This window comes from Magallana gigas, chromosome 2 (genome assembly GCF_963853765.1).
Source record: "Magallana gigas chromosome 2, xbMagGiga1.1, whole genome shotgun sequence".
NCBI lineage: Eukaryota > Metazoa > Mollusca > Bivalvia > Ostreida > Ostreidae > Magallana > Magallana gigas.
In genome coordinates this window covers 23,087,032-23,103,093 of record NC_088854.1, presented here as the reverse complement: position 1 = coordinate 23,103,093, position 16,062 = coordinate 23,087,032, and the positions used below count along the sequence as shown (strand labels likewise).

The 16,062-nt window shown below is 32.3% G+C and overlaps 1 protein-coding gene across 5 annotated transcripts in view; it reads left to right on the top strand.

Moving 5' to 3' along the window:
- LOC117681472 (sacsin-like) overlaps positions 1-16,062 on the top strand; it is a 166,813-nt gene that overhangs the window by 32,194 nt on the left and 118,557 nt on the right. For 2 of the 5 annotated variants that reach the window (XR_010710898.1, XR_010710896.1), the window contains exons 6-7: positions 64-10,982; positions 14,186-15,673. The exons of 1 other annotated variant lie outside the window; for it this stretch is intronic. Coding sequence is in view for 1 of the 4 variants with exons in the window: in XM_066075677.1 (XP_065931749.1) it covers positions 14,186-14,283 (98 nt within the window). In the remaining 3 variants the exon portion in view is untranslated. Of the gene's footprint in view, positions 1-63; positions 10,983-14,185; positions 15,674-16,062 lie in introns of those variants that run through there. 2 more of the 5 variants (XR_010710897.1, XM_066075677.1) reach the window with 2 other exon arrangements.

The following is a 16,062-nucleotide window of genomic DNA, read 5'->3' as shown; positions in this document are numbered from 1 at the left end:
ATGATGCGAAAATATTAATCTTACGGTTGTTTTTGTAGTTATGCTTCTTTTTTTACTTTGTAGGTTACTATGCCTTTCAAAATATGTGTTCGAGTACTTGGTTTCTGTTTTTAAACGACATTGTAAAAAATGCACAAAGTAATACTGATAAGCCAATGCTGCTTAGACATTCAAGTGCAATTTTTGGAGACATATGGCTTGCTAAAGTATGGCAATATCTTACAAATCGGCAACAAACCTCACTTGACCATGTGCAAGAGTTGTGTCTTGTTAAAACTAAGGAATCAGATGAACTGAAAAAGATTTCTGAATCGTTTGTTTGTGAGACAGGCACAGATGCTTGTCACATAAAAACATTGGCATATTTCAAAATTTGGGTTGTGGATACGACTTTTCATGACAGTTATTTGCTAGCGCCAGGAAAAGGGATTGCTCAAGAATTAAATAGTGAAGGAAAGAGTAAAGTTTTGGAAAGATGTACTACAAATTGTCTGGTTTTATTTAACAAGCAAAGCACTGACCCAGAAAAAGAATGGTTCAAAGAATTCTTACCAGATTCAATAAAAAAATCATTGATGTCATCCTTACGAAAACTCAACATATTCAAATGTTTTTCAAATGCTCATACAATTTGTTTTGATTACACATCTTTACATCAATGTGACAGAGTTTTCATTGGAAACAGGGATTTTCCAATTCAGTTTCCGACGAAAATGATTATGTCTACAAGCAGACTTGAAGAAAGACTTTTACTTGAGCTGAATGCCTCCAAGTTTGATTTAACTGACTGTGTACAGAGTTTGCTGAAAGAAAATGATGAACGACTTCTTAAAGCCAATGATGATGACAAACGCAAGTTTTGTTTTTATGTGTTAGGGAAAAGATCAGAACTTAGAAATTGGGAGAAGATTCAAACACTCTTGAATAAAGTCAAATTTATAAAAAATGGAGCCAAACAGCTTTACAGTGCAAATGAGCTATATGATCCAAATGATTTGGTTCTTAAAGATTTGTTTCTTGGTGAGTTCAGATTTCCTGAAGAGAGTGAAAAAAACATGTCTCTTCTTTGCAACTTGACGTTTCAGAAAAGTCAAAGTAAAGAGTTTCTGCTAGACATTTTTCACACGTGTCAAAACTTTGAAAAGAATACGACAGTCTCAAAGGAAAAAAAATCCAAAGCTCTGTTAAAAATTTTAAGACAGGAACCTCAAATTGTACAGCAAATTTACACATTCAAAATTGTGCCGTTTAAAGAAGAGAGGGATACCAATTATCCAAAGTCAATGGACTGGTACACAAATCCAGAAACATTTGTCTCTTTTGAGATGATGTGTAGTTCACAGTATATATTTATTATTGGATCAGTGCTTCCGACACCAAAAACAGAATGGGAGGAGTTTTTTGGATCTACGCAACCAGCGATGTTGGATGTAATCAAACATTTTCACAACATTGTAATGTGTTATGATGAGGATGAACACACAGGATATAGTTTTATGATGGAGAAAGTTTATCAGTATTTAGCAAGACAAAAACATAGTGATTTTGTTCAGCTGCTTCCTGTCAATTGCGTTTTTACAGAAAAAGGATTTTTGCCAGCTAGTAGCATTTATATAGATCGCAAAAAATCAGATATTGATTTGAAACCATATTTCATCCCTTTGCCAAAAGAATACATTGCATTGAAGGATATGTTTGAAAAGTTTGGTTGCAAAAAAAGTCAATCGAGTTCTCTATTTGTTGAGTCTCTAAATAAAATTGAAAAAGTTCAATTGGATAAAAAAAATGAATCCGACAGCAAAGATGATTTAATAAAGGCAGAAACAATTCTGAAAAAGTTGTCAGAGCTCTCAGAAAAAGAAATATCTGTTATAAAAGATAAAATCAAAGTGCCCATTCAATCGCTGAGCTCAGATAAATTGGAGTTCGAATTTGCTAAAGAATGTGCATATTCAGATTTAGATTGGTTCATTAGAACATTTACAGAGGAAGATAAGTTTTGCCTGATTCACCCAGAAATTGACAATGTCACTGCGAAAAAAATTGGTGTAAAGTCATTGAAACAGCTGACTTTATCAGACGCTGAGGAAATCTGTTCAGACTTTGGACAATCTGAGCCTCTGACACAGCGGTTAAATCTTCTTTTAGAAGAAGGATATTCTGATGGTCTTTCTGTACCAAAAGAACTTATTCAAAATGCAGATGATGCTGGTGCGTCCGAAGTAAATTTTCTTTACGATGAAAGGGAAAACGAAGATGCTAAAAGTTGTCTCTTGGACAATGAGATGAAAGAATGCCAAGGACCGGCCTTTTGGGTATTTAACAATGCAGTTTTTTCGTCCACTGATTTTAAAAACATACAGAAGCTTGGTGGAGCATCGAAAAAACAAGACACCACAAAAATAGGAAAATTCGGGTTGGGATTCAATTCAGTGTATAATCTAACAGATCTTCCCAGTTTTGTAAGCGGAACTCATTTGGTGTATTTAGATCCACATGGAAAATATTTAAAAGACGTAATTAGAAATGAAAGAAATCCGGGCATTAAGCTAAATCTGAGAAATCGGGTAATGCTTCGAAAATTAGAGAATCAGTTTAAGCCATACCAAAATGTGTTTGGATTCAGTTCATCAATATTTACGGAGAACAAAAACTATGAAGGCACATTGTTCAGATTCCCCCTCCGAACGAAACATCAAGCTAGGACTAGCGATATTAGCAACAAAGAATATTCTTCTAAAGAAATGGAAAAACTTATGAAACAGTTTTGTAGAACTTGTGGAAATATGATTCTTTTTACACAAAATGTCAGACAAATAAAAATCTTTCATGTCGATAGTAATTGCGTAAGTCCTGACAAAGAAATGCAATTAGTACTTACAGTAAAAAAAGAAAACCATGAACACGCAATGAATAAATGCGAAAACAACATATTGATGGCGGCTACTCAGCATTGTTATGCAGGAATGCAAACAACAACTTTTCCTGTAACTGTCAAAACGAAGATAAATTTGTTTAGTGAAGGTCACCTTTGGGTTGAGCGAACCTCAAAATTTGTAGAAGAAACAAACTGGATAATATCTTGGGCTATCGGAAAAAACAAGGCTTTAGAAATGTTTCACGAAAAGAAAAGTGACGGTGCACTTCCGCTTGCAAGTGTTGGAATTCCGTATGACAGACAGAATGATCGTTTTTCTCCGATATTTTTGGGGGAAAGGAAACCAGTTTTGAAAAAATTTGGATTTTATGACACGAGTCACATATTTTGCTTTTTACCAATGCCGATAAAAAGCACATTAGCTTATCATGTAAATGGAACATTCGCTATTTCCTCGGATCGTCAACGACTTCTCACTGAGACCGAAGATGACAAAGAATACAGAAAACAATATGTTTGGAATGATTCTCTGCTGTCTGATGCAACACTAGAGGCTATTTTGGAACTATTAATGGAGATAAACGAAGAAACTTTAGCAGAAACTCCAATGTACAATGGTTATGAATTATGGCCACTTTTTGATAATGAAGATTGTCTTTGGAGAACTTTACAAATAGAGTTTTATAAATCAATTGTTCAGCGGATGTTACCTGTTTTTAAAACACATAAAGGGTACAAATCATTTCAGGAGTGCATTTTTCTGCATTTAGATATTAAATCAGACAATCATTTAAACAAGTTTGCATTTGATATATTAAAACAAAATCCACTTGATGAAAAAATCATTACAGAAATTCCAAATGAAATTTACAAAAATTTAGAAATTTGTCACAAAACGTATTTCCTTGAACATGTGGTTTCTTATGAAAGATTCATCATTGATTCGTTTCTACCTAATATTGCTAAGTTTCCAGGAGATGACTATGACAAAATAGTGTTAGAAGCACTTCGCTCAGGAAACCAGAGAATTTTAACTGCGTTGCAAGCCAGCAATTGTATTTCTTCCAGTCTGCATGGTCTTCGAAAGACTCCTAAACACCTAGTTCATCCTTACTCCTTAATATCGGGAATATTCCTACCGGAAGATAACAGTTTTCCTGCAAAAATATTTTGTGGAGAAAAGGATTTAGATACGCTTGTAAGTCTTGGAATGATGAAAAATAAAATGCAGATGGACCTTTTGCTATCACAGGCGAAAGACGTTTCAAATCTTTCAACAAAGTGTACTGAATGTGCTTTTCTTCGTTCGAAAACTGTTCTCAGTTACATAAGCTATGACATGGAAGCTATACATCACCTGTCTGATATACCTTTCTTACCGGTAGAGAGTAAACCGATTGATTGGCCACCTATTCAATGGAACAATGAAGTCTCGCCAGAAAAAGTTTCTCAATGTTCGGACCATAAAGGCGTTCAAAATAGACTTGAAAGGTTTGAAAAACCATGCAAGTTATATTTTCCATCTCTTCTAAAATTAGTTGGCTGTTCTCAACCTTTACTTTTAGAACATGAGGAATTGTCTTTTTACAAAGACGAGCTACATCTGCTGGGGGTGAAAAAAGAAGAAGATATAGATATACAGACTCTAAAACTCCAAATCAATGAAATGACAAGAGCACCTGAAAATGCTCAAATCAAAGAGATTGAAGATATGAGTAGAGAAATATATATAACAATTACAAAACGATTGACGGATCCAGATGTCGTAACGTTCGTAAATGACGATTTACCAAATATCCCATGTGTTGTGACTGAAAGAAAGTTTGTCTATCCAAAACAAGTTGTATTTTCACTGAAGCAAGACTGCAGTCCATATTTGTTTGGATTAAGCCCGAAGTATGCAGATCACTTTACTACGTTGATGGAAAAGGTTGGGGTCCGAAAATCGTTTGAGTCTGTTGACATCATTGACGCATTATTAGAAATCAAAAATAAATATGATGGAAAGCAGTTGCCACCGGACACAGTAGGGCTGGTCTCAAGATTGACAACTCTTTTTGAAAATTGCGATTCAATCCCAGTGGACAATCTGCATCTCCCAGATACAAATGGATATTTATGTCATGTTAATGATTTATGCATTAATGATTTTGATTGGATCGCTACTACTGAATCAATGAAAATTTTAAATAAAACAATATCTCTTAAAGTAGCAGAAATGGCAAGAATCAAATCAAAAAGAGATCAGAGTATTTTGAACGACTCTGAAGAATTTGGTCATGAGTTTGGACAACATGAGGAGCTGACAAATCGAATAAATCGAATTTTAGATGGATATCCAGAAGCCTGTATATTGAAAGAACTGCTACAAAATGCTGATGATGTAGGAGCAACAGAGTTGCATTTTATTAAAGATATCAGATGCCATGGCACTGATCATATATTAAGCGATGCCTGGAAAAAACTCCAGGGTCCTGCTCTTTGTGTTTATAATGATAGTGTATTCACGGAGGAAGACCTGTGTGGCATTCAAAATTTAGGAATTGGGAACAAAAGAGACGATCTCACGTGTACAGGACAATACGGAGTTGGATTTAACGTTGTTTATAGTATCACAGACGTTCCATCATTTATCACAAGAGACATGGAAAACAATTTTGATAACCTGTGTGTCTTAGATCCTCAACGAAAATATATTCCTACATCTCCAGTACAAAGACCAGGCAGAAGATTTCAAAATGCGTCGAAATTATTAGCAGAAAAATACACTGACATGATCCCTTGCTATTTAGAAGAAACCGGCATTTGGAAATCATCACGTGGAACTTTGTTTCGATTTCCACTTCGCTGCAATAACGATTCATTACTTTCACAAAGAACTGTTAATATTGATGAATTGACGGATCTTTTAAACAAATTAAAATGCGAGATTGCTGACTGTCTTGTATTTCTTCACAATGTTAGACATGTGAGTATTTCTACAGTAAAAGAAGATGGATTGTTGGAAAGGGAATTTATTGTAACAGCTGAAATATCAAACAAAGTAAGCAAAGAAAATCTGCACACCTTATCACGGAAAGTTCAAAAAGAAATGAAAACAGACAGTTTGTATGTATGTCGTGTAGACAGAAAAGAATTCACATATGAACTGAACGTAAACATCAATGGACAGTTTATACAAAAATGGCTTGTTGTTAATGGTTTTGGGTTTATGGATAAGAATGTTATTCCAATAAAAGTTCAAACTGCTTATGAAGAGAAAAGACTAGCCTTGTTACCAATTTCTGGTGTAGCATTCAGCATAGTAAACAAAAGGTTAACACAGACTAGTGATGAATTAACATTTGTGGATGAAAAGCTGAAAAACTCTCGAGTATATTGCTTTCTGCCGTTACCTTTGCAAACTGGATTACCCGTTCTAATAAATGGACATTTTGCTTTAGATAATGAGACACGTCGAAACATTTGGTGGGACAATGATGAAAACCAAGATTTAAAAACGTGTTGGAACAAATGTTTGATTGAAAACGTAATTCTACCAACATATATTTCGGTTTTCCATTATTTGAAAGCAACGCTTTTTACCAGAGGTATATCCAAAACACTATGGTCGCAGTTAAATCAATTTCATCAAGTATTCCCTTGCATGAAAAATAGTGAAGGAAATATTTGGCAGCACCTTACAAAAACATTATACACAAGAATTGCTGAAACAAATTGCTGTGTTTTTCCTATCGTGAAAAAAATGTGCAAAGATAAGGAAATTTCATTTGAGAAGCAGCAGGAGAATGACACAGAAACACAAAATTATGATTTTAGGAGAAAAAAAGCACCAACTTTAGTTACAAAAGGAGACAACATGGAAATTATATGGGTTTCCTTGCAGTTCGGTGCTTTTCCAGCTTATTTCAATACTATATCATACCGGTATAGAGACGACTCAGAAAATTGTTTTAATGAAAACATGAAACCGAAAAATTCGAAAATACTGTCAAGTATTCTGAAAGATCTTGGAATGAAAATAATTGAGTCTCCACTTTGGATTTTTAAAAGCATGAAAGATGCCAAAGTTAATGTCCAGACTGTTTCCCCAAAAGCAGTACTAGAATTTTTAAAATCGTTTCGTTCTAACTTGAATGACAAATGTAGGATTGAGCAAGTCAACATAAACGTGTCTAAAACACGTTTCAGAAATATTAATTGGATAAAACAAATTTTAAATTATTGTCTGAAAGATAGTAATTTAACAGCTTTGGACTTTCAAAACGTCCCTCTTCTCGTATCTGAATCTCTTAAAATTCATGAATTTGTGGAAACAAATCAAATGTTTTTGACAAAAAAAGTGGATCTTTTGCCATTTTCCGCTGACAAATTTGTACATTTAGAACAATTCTATATGCTTCAATCAAAGGTATTTGAAAATTTTGTGACAATTTTGGGAATCGAAGATTTTTCAAATCTAATTGTTGATAATATCCCAGAAGAGTTTCGTCAAGGAAGAATAAAAATTTGGGATAAAGAAGGACCTTGTTTACCAAATAAGAAATGGATTGATAGTTTTTGGGATTTTCTCTCAACATGTATTGTACATATAAAAAAAGAATTCGAACTGAAAAAACTCAGAACAGCAAATACAGATAATGAACAGGATGATTTCGAACATCTTGTTGCACAATTTTGTAGCACCCTGGTTATGTACATGGGAAATTGCAGCTTTTTGCCTGTTAAATATGCTGACAAGACATACAAATTATATCCTTTGAATAAAGGAAAATATGTTCTGAAAATATTACCAAAATTGAACTGCCCCGAGCAATCAGCTTTGAAACAGTTAAATGTTCCTATTTTTGATGACGACGATTTAATTTACCATGGAAGAAAAGTTTCTTATCCAGAAAATATTTTAGAGATCTCCATTGAATTGTTGGCAACGGTGGACAATGTCCAAGATATATTAGATTGTCTGTATTTTAACAGATTGAATTTGAATCTTGAAAAGAATGCTTGCATGAAAATGCTACTTTTTTTTGTAAGACATTATGAAATATTAAAAGAAACCACCGACTGCAGAAAGAAACTAAGATGCCTACCGTTTTATTGTGGTTTAGCTGACATGTTCATGACATTATCAGAAGAAGATATTGATGTAATTGTGGTGCCTAAAAAGATGCCTCTTGACGGTCTTGTTGAATTTGGACAGAATATATCATTAGTGTTCTTAAAACACAATGATATACCATTAAGTTTTTTTGAATATATAGGTTGCATTGCACAGAATCCTACAGATATGTACATCAATCATGTTTTGCCAAAGTTTAATCACATGCCTTCAAAAGCCATTCTACAGCACTTGAAATTTATCAAGGATATTATCCTACCTCAATTGAAGTATAATTCAAGTAGGGAAAATTGTCGAAAATTATCATCGTTGGAGGATCTATTGCAGAATATCGCATTCATACCAGTCAGACGTGGAGGTCTGGCGAAGGCATCTGATTTTTTTAATCCTCGTAAAGAGATTTTCAAAATAGAAAACCAATTATGTTGTTTAAATGAGCTTCCTCCAACTCCATTTGATGAAGAGGATTGGGAAGAGTTTTTGGTGCATTGTGGAATGAAAAGTGAAATGACACCGGATATTTTTGTAAACTTTGTGAAACGTTTGGAAAGACTTTCAAATGCCAAAGATTTTAGTGACATTGTAAGAAAAAATTCTAAACAAATGGTTCGCATTCTCTTTGATAACTTGGAGTTGCATGAAAATTATTCATTTTTGCAACATATTGCAAACGCAAAATTCCTTACACCCCATGAAATACAACAAGATTATCTGACTTTAGCTTTGAAAAGTAACTTGAGATTCGAAAGGAAAAGTCGACTTCTTTGTTTCCGAGGTTCTACATTGCCAGTGTATGAAGATTTAGTGTGGACAAAGTTGGAAATTATTTCAAAGGATATCACTGATAATATGCGTACAGCTGATATCAACGTTGCTGTTGATAGATTTGGACTTTTGAGTATTCCACCTCTCAGTTGTGTATTAGATCACACAAAAAATGTATGCAATGCTCTTGAAGACAAAATCAAGGATATTTGTACTGAAAAAAGTTCGATTGAAATAACAGTAACAAAAATGATGAGTAAAATCTACACTTTTTTGCAAGAACATGCATGTTTCGATTCTGTATATATTTTGAAATCCATTCCATTCATATTTATAAAGGAGAGAAAAATGCTAGTTAAACCTGAGAATGTTGTCCTAGATATCCGTGAACATGAAGAAATACCGCCTTATTTGTACAAAGCCTCTACGTGTTTTGAGAATTTCTTTCCTGTTTTTGAGGGCCATGGAGCAGCAAAATCTTTGACATGTAACCATCTGGCTCATATCTTGTCTAAAATATGGAAGAAGTCCAAACATGAAATTTTGCATCAAAATGATAGATCTTGTATTGAAAAAGCAATCAAAATTCTGTTTGCTAAACTCAATTCGGAAAAAGCGGATGATTTCAATGTACCAGTTCTCTATCTTCTTAGCAAAAGTAAATCTTTGGTAAAAAGTAATGAATTAGTTTTCACTGATGACAGACTTATAGAGGATAGAATTGGGAACGACATGCCTGATATAGAATTCTTCATTGAATGTGATGTGTTGGGCATGAAAATTTATGACCCTTTGTCTATAATAAATAAACTTCCAGAAAACCATAGGCCACGTTTACTGTCAAAGGTAGTACTTGAACAACTGGATTCAGAATGTAAGACGGCAATCATTTCATCAGACTATGCAAAGAAACTACAAACGTTTCTACGTAGTCCGAGTTTTTTCTTTGGTGTATGCAGACTTATCAGAGATGAACTATACCAGAATGGAAATTCTTTTAGCGAAGAACATGCAATTGAAATTCAGAAACGTCTTCAGTCGGTTGAAGTGAAATGTGTTGAGAAACTTAAAACTATCATGACCTTCGAGGGTAAAGTATTGCCAAACACCATCAAAAGAAAAACTGTTTTTTCAACCACAGAAAGTGATCATATAGAATTGACAAAGCTTATCATTTACTTTGACGCAAACGGAACTGTAAATAATTCTACTTGGTTGAAAAGCCTAAATGTTTTTCTCGGTAAACCATTAAAGGATAATCATATTCATCTTTTAGATATATTAAGATACATAAAAAATCCGAATGGAATGGAAAGGGAATTAGACAGTCTGGACATTTGCAGCAGCAGAGACAATAGATTGACATTACTTTTGTTTATGCCAGAGCTTGGCAATGTTGTCCCCACTGATCTTCATTATCTTTTAGACTACTCCTGCACATATATAGCTTCTGAAGAGTATGTTGCTTATGAAATATTTGATCATGTCATCGATGAAGAATATGATTCTGATACTGAGTCTGAATATATTTTAGCAAAAGTTATTGAAATAAATGGCAGGAAGGATGAGTATCCAATTGAGGATTTTTGGACAATAAGCTATTTAATTGACATTGGAAGTGGACAACGCATCCCAGTTGAAGCATCGAAATTATACAAATTTATTAAAAACAAGATTGTCACCGGAAATAAGGAAGTAGTAAATAATGCAGTTGTGTTAAATTGGAACTTTGATGAGATAAAAAATTACATCACAAATGTTTTAAGAAGTGCTTTTGAAAGAGGAAATCGAGAATTTAAGAGAATTTTAAAACGACTTCTGCTTCAATATCATCCTGACAAACACCTAGAAAACAAAGAAAACTTACAAGAATTAACTTTATTCATTGAATTTGTCAATCGAGAACTAGAAAATCGTCAATCTTTTGATAATGAAGCAATGTGCATGTTTGATCCAAACGAAGTATTTCCAAAATCACAGTTTACAACAAATGTTTATCAACTTGGTGAAATTCATGGGGTAAATCGAATAAATTGCGTATCCATGGAAGAACAAAGTGGTAGTAACTTTAATGATTTTTTCGGTCCGCTAAAGTTAAAAGGTTCTCAACCGGAACAGGCAAAAATATGGTTTCGGCAAGCAGAATATGACTTTCAGGCCTCAACATCTGATAAAAGTCAACAGGGAGCATACAATTGGGCATGTTATAAATGTCATCAGGTACGCTGCAAACTGCTTTGTATTTTCAATATTTACTTTTTTATGTTGTTTTTATGATTTCGATAAATGTAGCATGTCATGCTATGCTATGATAAGTGTGCAATTCATCTTTGAGAAATGAGCAAACAATTACACCTTTATCTTATCTTTGTCCTACATTTATTAACAAAAACACATTTCAAACTCTGATCATGTGATGAATTTGCGACGAAGTCCAAATTTCTTTCAGTTCAAAAGAAAAGTTTTCCATATCGTTTAAAATGTTAAGAGAATTGACAATGGTCGTTTATCAACCATGAAACTGTGTTTCAGAAGATTTACAAAAAATAAATATCAACTTTTACATGTATTTCACGCTAAAAGAAGATTCAGAAGATGAACTTTCAAGAGATTTAAATGGCAGTTAAATCTTTTAAAGATCTTTAAGAGCTTTTCTGGTCAAAACGTGTCCGTTGTCTTTGTTATTTCTCTGTTAAAAGATGTTAACTTTTTACATTCTTATCTTATTTCTTAAATGCAACTAAGCCTGGCAAAAAGCATTTTTTAAAAAAAGATTTTCGGCTTTTTTTTTTAAATAAAGGGTTATACCCATAGTTGTGGTAAAAAATAAAATAGGGTACATGTGTAGCTAGGTTTTTCAAAATAATTTCTCAAGAAATAGCTTCTAATATAATAAACTGTAAACGTACAATATTTAACGTGTACGATAATTGGCGGAATATGATTTTTCAAAAAGTTAACGTGGATTTGATTTAGTGCATTTCTAAATGTACCTTTTTAGCTACCTACTGTATATAGTTTACATTTGGCGATATACTTGATTTAGCCGACGCCGTTTTCCGCCAAAAACGCTAAATAGAATTCATTGCCAAATGTAATACGTTTACAGTATAACTTTGAGATAAGCGTACTAATAGATGTATGTGGTTGTCTCGAGTTCACATCTTAATCTACAGGGGTCAGAAAGATGATGTTAAGAATTATCTGAAGAACAGTTGGTCTTATTTGTTAAAATAGGGTGTCCATCAAATATTACAAATTTTCAATTTGCAGTTACCCTTGTAGAAGAGCTAGTTATTGTTTGAACATATGGGCAACAGTTATCGTTTGAACAGCAACTTTTATTGTTTGAAGATGCATTCTTTGTATATCATGACGTTTATCTGGAATATTTTCTTTTCTCTTCAATACCGGTATTACAAACACATGAACTAAAGTAAAGAATAATAGTTTATCTATTTTGATTTCGTATCATGTGGAGTAATGCTCTAAAAGTTTTCAAACGATAAATAATTATACAATAGTCAAATTCTGTTTCAAATTTGAGTAATTTACGAAAATAATAATAAGGCAGAGAGAATGGGGGTCAATTAGTTTAAATTCGGGCTCGGTATTTCGTATATCGAAAATCAGTTGAAAATGTGACCTCTAGATTAATAATTCAACTCCCCAAAAATTCAAGTACTATGCACTTCTCTGATATATATATATATATATATATATATATATATATATATATATATATATATATATATATATATATATATATATATATATATATAACAGGGCCAATCTTCCCTACAAACTTTCACTACGAATTATCTTACTAGTACAACTTAATAAACAGCAACCCCCAATTAGCAAGTTAATTCGTTCGCGTTATCTTTCAGCACTTCTTCACAGACCGTCCGCTGCGTCGGACGGGATTTTTCTTTCTCGGGCTCGAATTCTTAAATATAAAGATGTAGCTGCCACGTTTTGATCCGGTGTTTAAACTTTATCTAGTTTTTATATATTATTTAGTTTAGTTTAGTGCTAGTTTTGTAGATGTTTTTCTTCTTTCTTATGTAGTTTTTATTTTGTTGTCCTGAAGAAGGGACGGGTTGTCCCGAAAATTTGACAATATTTTACTTTATTGTTCGTGTCGTTGGTTATTTTTAGTGCTTTATATATATATATAAATATATATATATATATATATATATATATATATATATATATATATATATATATATATATATATATATATATATATATATATATATATATATTATTAAAAAAATACCAGCTGTTTAACTTTTCTTTTGTGACTGATAACTTGACTTGATAACTGTATATATATATATATATATATATATATATATATATATATATATATATATATATATATATATATATATATATATAATGAAAAGATAATTCCCATAGGAAAATTGATTCTCCTACAGGAAATGTTGAAATCCTATAGGATTTTTTAAAAGTCCTATAGGAATTATATTTCCAATAGGAGAATGGTATTTCCTGTAGGAATTTATTTAGACATGTAGTTTTCCAATTGGATTTTATCAAATCCCATCGGAATTGAAATTCCTATAGGAAGTCTTTGTATTCCGATAGGAAATTTCAAATTACCTATAGGAATATTGCTTTTCCTATCGGAAAAATTACTTTCCTATAGGAATTTATTTTTGAAAGATAAATAACTCACCAGACACTTGAGATACAATGATATCAAAGGTGGTTGTTACTCTTTAAGCAATGGTCTATCATATGGCATATTTGAATTTTTCGATAGATGCAACTTTAACAGGATGCAAAAATGCCACCTTGGCACTGGCATAATTATCTGGCACAGTGTTATATATATATATATAGAGAGAGAGAGAGAGAGAGAGAGAGAGAGAGAGAGAGAGAGAGAGAGAGAGAGAGAGAGAGAGAGAGAGAGAGAGAGAGAATAGGTACTTTATATATTATATTTATAATAATATTTTGCAAAAAATAAATTACCAAAACTCAAAAATCCAAGTAATATGTACCTTGGTATGAACAATTGATCTACAAATAAAAAAATTGCTATCTTGAAAACTGTATGATTTATCCGTACAAAAGGGGTACCCAATGTGCAATATTCTGCAAAAAAAAAAAGTTAAACAGCTGGTATTTTTTTAAATAAATTTACAAAATCTAAATCAAAGTAGTATGCACATCTCTGATATATGTACAATAGGTCTGTAAAACAAAAACCTTCCTATCCGAGTTATCCGTACAAAAGGGGCATCACTTTTGGTAGCCGCCCGCCATTTTCAATAACCAGAATTTTCCTACGGAAATCTGGTTAAAATGAATTTTATTTTGTCTTTGCCGTACTAATATTTTGCTGCTTGTATTAAGTAAGGTTAAGGTTAAATCTTAATGTATTGCAGTCTGCAGAAAAAGCATTGAAGGCGTTGCAGTTTCAAATCGATGCAGATCAAGTTGTCCAAATACACAGACTTCCTGCTCTAACGAGTTGTATAAATGACTCTGAGTTGTCAGGGCTTGCCTTTCGTCTAGAGGGAGTTACGGGCAACTATTTCCAGATGCGGTACCCTGATGCCGTTCCTAGTGAAGATGGTATGAGAGTACCCTCGGAGGTGTACAATGCTGCCCAGGCTGAAGAAGCCATTGACTTAGCGGAGAAAATTCTTGAATGTGTCAGATCAAAACTTCCTAACCTTTAAAACCGTACTGGTTATGGAGGTTTAAAAGGGTGAAAGTATACCCTATACAGAACTATTTTGATATAAAGTATTAATGCTGTAGAAACAATTTAGTGCAATTTTAAAAGATTTGTGCAGAGATTTTCAGAATTTACATGAACAGCACCAGTAAAATGAAGACAAAATTTTTACTTTATGATATGTCAGAATATGTATAATTATGATGTTGAACAATTGTATTTTTTTTTTAAAAGAAGGAAGACAAAGTGTCAATACCAAAACCCAAAATTATCATACGCACACTTTGCCTTTAATCACCATTAGGTTTAAAGGTAGTTTTAACTTTTAAATCAAAAATTTGATATGAATTTGAATGTAATTATAGAATAGAATATGTGTAACTGAAACTAATATGTTGTGTTTATTTATTTGAGTAAATATATGCAAGTTTTGAATGATTTATTCAATACTGATGATGTTATCCATTAATAATTATAACATTTAAACATTGATCCGTTCATATGTTAATTTGTTGCTTTTTTTAGCCCATTTTCTTTTCTTGCTCTAGAGAGTACAGATTAATGTCTTTACTAAATATTTTTTATTAATTTTGATTATGGCGAGGGCTACATAATATTGAATTTAAGATTAGAGTTACTTTAATTGTGGAAACTATATTTGTTAATTGTTTATATCACTTGTTGAGCACTCTTAATGGAAAATCATAAATTACCGACAACAATTAGCTTACAGGTACATAAATGTTTCTTTTTCTTTTTTATTTCTTTTTATATTACCCAGAAATTTGTATTGAAAATAAATACTACGTTGAAGCAGTAAGTGTGATTGTTTATATACCCGACTAATAATTATGCTTATTTGAATACACAAAGATATACATGTAGCAAGTTCTTGGTTTACATGTGATTAATTTTATCATTTCATTACAAATGTTTATTACATGTATATAGTTTTATGAAAATATTTTTTTCATAAACAATGTCACCTTTGACCTTAGAATTTGCAACGATTTATAATTGAGTATTAGAGATATTTCTCATTGTGGTGTACATATGATAATTTTTAAAATTAATAGTACATTACGATTTTATTAAGAAAAGTTGTTTTTATTAAAAATGTTAAAGATGTGGCATCTATATGTGTTGCATTTGTACATTCCACAATTACAAGGACAATTATTTATTGTGTAACTATATTATTTGTGCGTTTAATAAACTCGTGAATTTCTTTGGGGGTTTTTTCATATCTTCAAGTACAATATGCAGGTCTTCCTACAACATTTGAAAAAAAAAACCCGAAAATAAAAGAAAACATTCTATAAAACATAAAGTGCATATGATTTATATATAAATTCATTTAGTGACTTTATGCTGACCGAGTAATATTTTGATTTCATTTGTCTGTAATATTTTTGAAATTTGTATTTTACCGTTAACATAATTGTATTTTATCTTGGTGAATGCAAGATTTTCTACGAGAATAATTTTTAATACTGTGAATCTGGGATGCGGGGGTATAATTATACACATTATACTAAAAAAAGGTACTTGAGCAAGCCTGCGCTCGATGTTTCCCAGTTG